The sequence below is a fragment of the Elaeis guineensis genome, chromosome 12 (genome assembly GCF_000442705.2).
Source record: "Elaeis guineensis isolate ETL-2024a chromosome 12, EG11, whole genome shotgun sequence".
Lineage (NCBI taxonomy): Eukaryota > Viridiplantae > Streptophyta > Magnoliopsida > Arecales > Arecaceae > Elaeis > Elaeis guineensis.
In genome coordinates this window covers 12,188,886-12,195,535 of record NC_026004.2, presented here as the reverse complement: position 1 = coordinate 12,195,535, position 6,650 = coordinate 12,188,886, and the positions used below count along the sequence as shown (strand labels likewise).

The window sequence follows — 6,650 nt, the reverse complement described above, 5'->3', positions numbered from 1 at the left end:
CATCTCCATAAAGCATTCAACAGAATCCTTCAATTTCCTTCCTTTTCATAAGTTCTGAATCAGAACTGCATAACTAAAAGCATTTAGTATATTCCATTTTCTTTTGCATGATCTCAGAGATTGTTTTTTCTCATGCATTAATCCGAATAGCTTCATTACTTTTTGAACTAATTTATCATTGCAGAGCCCATCAAGCATGGCAACTGCATTAGAAATGAGCCCCATCTTCTTTATCATCTTGAAAGTATCATCGATATCTTCGGATGGAGACTCAAGCACCATGGAGTTAGGTTCAGATAATTGTTTCTTTATTATATGTCAACACGAAATGCCACCCCTAATTTCTTCAATTTTTTAAAATAAAACTATGTTATAATAATTTTAAATATTTTTTATTTTTTATCAAATTATTTGTACTTTTATTTTTATTTAAAAAATAAAAAAATAGAAAAAATAAAATTTGACACATGGCATTATACTAAAAAAATAAAAAATAAAAAAATAAAACTTGATACATGATAATGCGAGAGATTATTCTATAATCTCACATGTCAACATAAAATATCACTCCTAACACCTACATATCGCTTTATAATTATTATATAGATATAGATAGATTTAAAATATTCTTTATTTTTTTATCATATTATTTTTATTTTTATTTTTTATTTAAAAAATATAAAAAATAAAAAAATAAAAGTTGATACGTGGCATCGTGAGAGATTATCCTATAATTTTATGCGTCAATACGAAATACTACTCCTAATACTTGTATATCGTTTTACTATTATTATATAGAAATAAATAGATAGATTTAAAATATTTTTTATTTTTTATCATACTATTTATATTTTTATTTTTTATATAAAAATAAAAAAAAATAAAACTTGATATGTGGCGTTGCGAGATGCCATCCCTTATATCCGTGTATTGCTCTAGTATGCCACACCTATTTTTTTTGTTATTTTAAAATAAATTTTAGTTATAATAATTTAAAATATTTTTTATTTTTATCATATTATTTGTGCTTTTATTTCTTATTTAAATAATAAAAAAAATTGACATGTGGCATTGTGCTTATTTAGAAAATATATAAAAAATAAAAGATAAAACTTGATATGTGGTATTGCGAGAGATTATACTATAATCTTACGTATCAACACGGAATGCTACCTCTAATACCCGTACATTGTTTTACTATTATTATATAGATAAATAGATAGATATAAATAGTTTAAAATATTCTTTATTTTTTTATCATATTATTTATGCTTTCATTTTTATTTAAAAAATATAAAAAATAAAAAAAATAAAATTTGATATGTGATATTACGAGAGATTATCCTATAATCTTACGTGTCAATACGAAATACCATCTCTAATATCCGTATATCACTCTACTATTATTATATAGATAGCCGCCTCATTTATCTCACCCGATGGACACTACGATCCTGAAAACAGAGCTATGGATAGCATGGGCTAGTATTGCCTATACAAAATTGGCTCTTAAAGTAAACTAGCTCATTGAGGGTGACTCTGTCACGATAGTCTGATAAATTTAGATGCAGGATTCAAAAGATACTGCTCGTTGATTTCTGAGAGATATTACAATGTTGCTGAAGGGGGCCATCGTCATATGCACCAGGCATTTTTATAAAGAGGCCCACACCGTAGCAGACTGGATTGCTACTTTTATGGTGGAGCGCTCAAAGGATGTGATTCAAACTGATATATCGGCCATGCTATGCGATCTCCATGATGTTTTATTTTCTTATATTTTTTATTCTGTTCATGACTTCATATAAAGCTTATGATTAAGGACCTTCCGAGTAAATTATGGTTCAATCAGGAACTCGTAGATAGTTTTTCTGCTTAAAACATTGCCAATTTTACACAGATCTTATCATTTACTATAATTTATGGTTAAGCCAGCGATTTATATAAATCGTTTTTATGTTTTGCGAACTCCATACAACTTAAAGTAGGCGTGCCGTGGCTTTGCTGGTGAATTAATTGCAGGCAAACAAACAAAATCCCAAATCGATTCTTTTCCTTCTAAACATTACTCATTGATTAATCAGAAGAGAAGAGAAAGAACGCTAAATAAAACAGTAGCCATGAATTCCACGGTTTTCATGCACCAATGGTGTCGGAGCATTCCATGGCACAAGACACTTTACCTCAGGCCTACAGCAAATATGCACATACTTTGAGCAAATGCCACACCAAGGCCAAGAGATGTTACACGAGGCCCAGCAGAGTTCATGTGAGGAACCCACGTACACTGACATCGACCATCATGGAACAAACATGCGTTGAAACAGCTAAGCAGCACCCATCTGCATGCTATCATATCAGCAGCAACTTTTGCATTTCCAATTCCATCATCTAGGAGTCCTATATGGTAAAACATAATTCGACAAGAGCAGCTGCATACAGGGAGAAACACACATCCATTTCAAATTTTGGAAGGAAAGCATGACTGGATGATTTATCAATATTGCAAGAGATGTAATCTCTGGTGCCTGCGAACTGAAACAGTTCATAATGGAGAATAGTGGAGATCAAAAAGAAGCCTGAAAAACTAGATCCTACTCTGACTTCTAGTTTCGCTTGATAAACAAATATGGCTCTGGCTTGAAGAAAACCACATCCAACTTTAGGTCCTCCATCAACTAGAATAGCAGACAGCAAGATCGATGACGTTCACCAAGTTTAGATAATACTTGGTTGTGGTTTTTGGACGGATGAAAGAAGAATACCAAGAGTTTCAGCAGAACACACAAAAAACAGAGACGCTCACAAAATAGTCGATAGACCTTCCTTCTTTGGGACCTTGTTTCCTGGAAATGACTTGCGAGAAATATCAACCAGTGCTTTAAAGCTATATGGCTCGTGCATTGACAACTCTGATAGCACTTTTCTGTTCAGATGGATGTTCTCCTTCATCAATCCATGCATAAAATTACCATAATTCACCTGGCAAAACCACAACAAAGTGATACTTCAGAAACCTCCTTGGATTTCTATGACATAAACCATGCAAAATTGTAGCACTAATTCATATATTTGATAAAAATCGCGATAGATTCTTCTTTGAAGAAATTTTCTTCTTCTGCTTCAGCTTCTTTAGTTTGTCTCTGCAAATCCATGGCTAAATGGTTGGTATCAGGTCTTCATTTCTTAGCTATATTTTCTTATAAACATGAGGAATATAAGAAGCATCATAACAGGAAAACATCGCTTTGGAAACACATTCAGCAATTGTTTAGTCAATCAAGTAATCAATTGTGCAAAGACTGCAGCAAAATGAGACTCCTTGATCTAGTTGGCATGGACATCAGAAGAAGCCAAACAGCAAACCTAATAAATCATTTTACTAAATCAACTGAAGTTTCATTATGAATTTTTGCAGGCCACAATTCTTCAGAGACAACTAAATAGTACAGCAACTTACATTATTCAGTCGCTTATACTTATTTTCTCCAAAGAAAAAGAAAAGTTGAAATATAGCATGCTATTAAGACATTGCTCACTATTCTGTATGGAAGCCAAAGGCAAACTGAATCGTTTATAGAACGGAATGGCAGGCTTCATCATATACTACTGATGCTATTAAAAAGGCAGCATAACGAAGAATTTCTTCACCTTAGTAAAGGTGCTTTGATTGAGGAATTTAAGCATCTCCTAATACAGTCTAAAAATACCATTAGAAATGACCATGCTGCATGATTTACGCAGTCAAGAGTATAAGAAAATCATGACTGCGGAATTTAATGGATAGACGTGCTTCATTTCAATTCATTTTAATTATAGGTCATAACCTCCATATGACATGTTTATTATATCCAGCACTCTTCTGTCTCAATCTTATTAGCATGTGCTCATACTATCTCAACAAAAAATCCATAACCTCTCTCCTGTACAATTCTTAAACTTCACCAAATATGCTCATGTTTATAAAGCTAGTTCTAATACTATTTCATGTCTACACCAAACATTTATAATAATGTGATGCTTATGTTGTCAGTCTGGATTTTCTTCAAATCATTGTCAACACAATCCTAAGAAGTGGTTTATGTGAAGGCAAAGACAAATGAAGCCCCATGTACTATAGCTGTTTTTCAATCTTCCTACTCAATTTTGAAGAATCTTATATGCATCTTATCGATGATTATACAACACTGCAAAAGTGCATTAGTTTTGACTGGAGAGAGCACATGCCAACCCATTCTGAATAGATTAGATGCTTCATATCTCCTCGTTCTTCAATACAGAAGTTCAGCAAAAACTATGAATTAGAATTCTAGGATGCCCCTTAGCCATCAAGTTTGGATGAACTGCACTTTCAGTTGTACTTCTACTGAACCTGCTTACATATATCACCAAACCAAATCTTGTCTCTGAAAAGATCAATAGGTAATTCTTATTAACACCCTTTACCCACGTCCTTGTTGCATCAATTAACACATTTAGCAAAAATAAAATTACAGCAAGGTAGAAAAACAACTCTGTCACATTTCACAATAATAATGACAATAAAGGTGTTTCCTATATTTTGGACTCTAACTATTTAAATGAAAATAAACAAATTACCTCTAAATCATGTCCCTGGCCAGTTGCTCCATGTTAAGATATAACCCTCCCTTATCAGAGAGAATAGAGCTTGAATCTTGCTTTGGACAAGGGGGCAATTTGTGAATATTTAAATAATCACAAGCAATGAAGGCTCTCTAAAAGCAGACCTCACTTTTCATATTCTTCCGTTCTCCTCTCCCTCCTTATGTTATGCATATATACAAATTTCATTAAATAGTTGCGATCGACTTTACTTTGTTGGTTTCTCACTAAGAGACTTTTCTTCATTGTTATCTCGAAAGAGGAACAATTAGCATCTCGTAATTCTCATCTCACATATATAGCCCCTTCAGATATTATACAATATCCTGCTTGGCAAAAGAAGAAAAGGACGAAGATAATGAAGAATCTTTATGATACTCAACTTCACTTTTCAATAAAGTTTTTTTTTATTCGATCCAAGATTCTAAACCATTATTTTTGTTCAAATGATTATCTCAAGCTACTTTGTACGCATTTTTCTGTATTTAATCTCCTTTATGGATGAAATACAAAGTAAGAAAATGCCCAGAACAAGGTACATATCAAAACTTTCAATGAATATATAAACTTCTGAGATTAGTAACAAGAAGAACTATAGATTTCAAAGAATAAAAAGGTCATTTTTTACAATTATTTTGTTTCTTTTTTCTTCTCAGAACGCAATGATAATTCAACATTACCCCATGCAGGCGTGCGCCAGCGTTGATGCGCTCGATCCAGAGGGAGCGCATGTCCCTCTTCTTGTTGCGGCGGTCCCTGTAGGAGTACTGCAAGGCCTTCTCCACCCTCTCCCTTGCTATCCTTATACAGTTCTTTGCCCTCCCCCTGAAGCCCTTGGCCAGCTTAAATATCTTGTCCTTGTTCATTCTTCCCCTCTTCTCCGACTCCCTCTTTTTCTGTTCACCTACCCTCTTCCGTTACCTACAACCCAGAAGAACTTCTCAAAATCACTTCCTTTTTAACTCAACCATTTCCCAATGTCTATAAGAGAATAAACAATTGAAATCACACCACAAAAATGAAAAAAAAAAAAAAAGACACCTACCGATCAAGACCGGACATAACAACTCGAAATAGGGTCATTAGAAGGTGGAGTTGTCTCAAGTTACTTCCTTTTCCTTGAAGGAAAAGACCGTATACGTTTCCTTTGAGATCTACAGAGAAAGCTTACCAGGATTGTGGCAGGAGCACGAGAGAAGTGGAGGATTGGTGTCCGAAGGTGGAGGTGTCGGTGGGCGGTCGCATCAGTGGATGCGGCTTGGAGCGAGAGCAAATTTTTTTCCGAGGTGCTCGCTGGAGTGGAAGTAGCGCTCGGCCGTGTTCAAGGCCTTGGCGAGACGGCGGGAGGAGGGCTCGGGCTTCGGCGAGAGGGCAAAGGGTATAGCGAAGTGGGCAGCAGCGAGAGGAGACGGGGCGGCGACCGGGGGACCTCGGTAATCATTTCGTTTGATTTATGGTGCGCTCGGGTCCGAGCAACCGGGTTTCTTTTCCGTCTTCCATGGTTACGCAACTCAAAGATCTAAACTCCACCATCTAACGGTTGATATTGCTTCTGGCCGCAAGTGGTTCGAAGGCCATCCGACGTGACCCGAACCCGCGTCCGAGAACGTACCACCGGATGAGTCCAGCGTGTATCTTCCTTCTTCCATGGATTTTGCCGCGCTGCTCCAAAAAATCATTTAATTTTTATATAATTAATTTATTTTTAAATATCAAATTAAAGATAAATAATTTGAATTTATCCATCAATAATTTGAATTTTTTTTTTGATTCTCTTAGAGGCTTGCGGTGAAGAAGAAAGCATCGGGTGGAGGAGGGCGCGGTCTGCAGTGGAGAAGAAAAAACTGCATTGGGGTGTAGGGGTGGCGAAGAAGAAGAAAGCGCAGGGAGGGAGACAATGCGATTGCGGGAGGAGGATAGATAGTTTGCAGCGGAGAAGAAGAAGGGGATCTGTAGTGGAGAAGAAGAAAAAGAGAGGCGGCGACCAATGGTGGAGAAGAAGAAAGTGGAGGGGGGGACGGTCTACG

The 6,650-nt window shown here is 35.7% G+C and overlaps 1 protein-coding gene and 1 long non-coding RNA gene across 2 annotated transcripts; one reads left to right on the top strand and one right to left on the bottom strand.

The window, feature by feature from the left end:
• Positions 1-2,459: 2,459 nt before the first annotated feature.
• On the bottom strand, positions 2,460-5,534 carry LOC105055172 (uncharacterized). Its single transcript, XM_010936919.4, has 2 exons — positions 5,304-5,534; positions 2,460-2,982 (listed from the first exon to the last, which is right to left on the bottom strand). Exons 1-2 carry the CDS (start codon positions 5,487-5,489, stop codon positions 2,803-2,805), a joined length of 366 nt encoding a protein of 121 aa, XP_010935221.1. The 5' UTR covers positions 5,490-5,534; the 3' UTR covers positions 2,460-2,802.
• On the top strand, positions 5,400-6,028 carry LOC140852893 (uncharacterized). Its single transcript, XR_012135886.1, has 2 exons — positions 5,400-5,539; positions 5,790-6,028. It is a non-coding gene; the product is annotated as an uncharacterized lncRNA (long non-coding RNA).
• Positions 6,029-6,650: the final 622 nt, after the last annotated feature.

Coding starts and splice junctions, on each gene's coding strand:
- LOC105055172 (XM_010936919.4), bottom strand. CDS start 5,489: ATGAACAAGGACAAGATATTTAAGCTGGCCAAGGGCTTCAGGGGGAGG. Junction 2,983..5,303: donor CTGGCGCACGCCTGCATGGG/GTAATGTTGAAT, acceptor TGGTTTTGCCAG/GTGAATTATGGTAATTTTAT.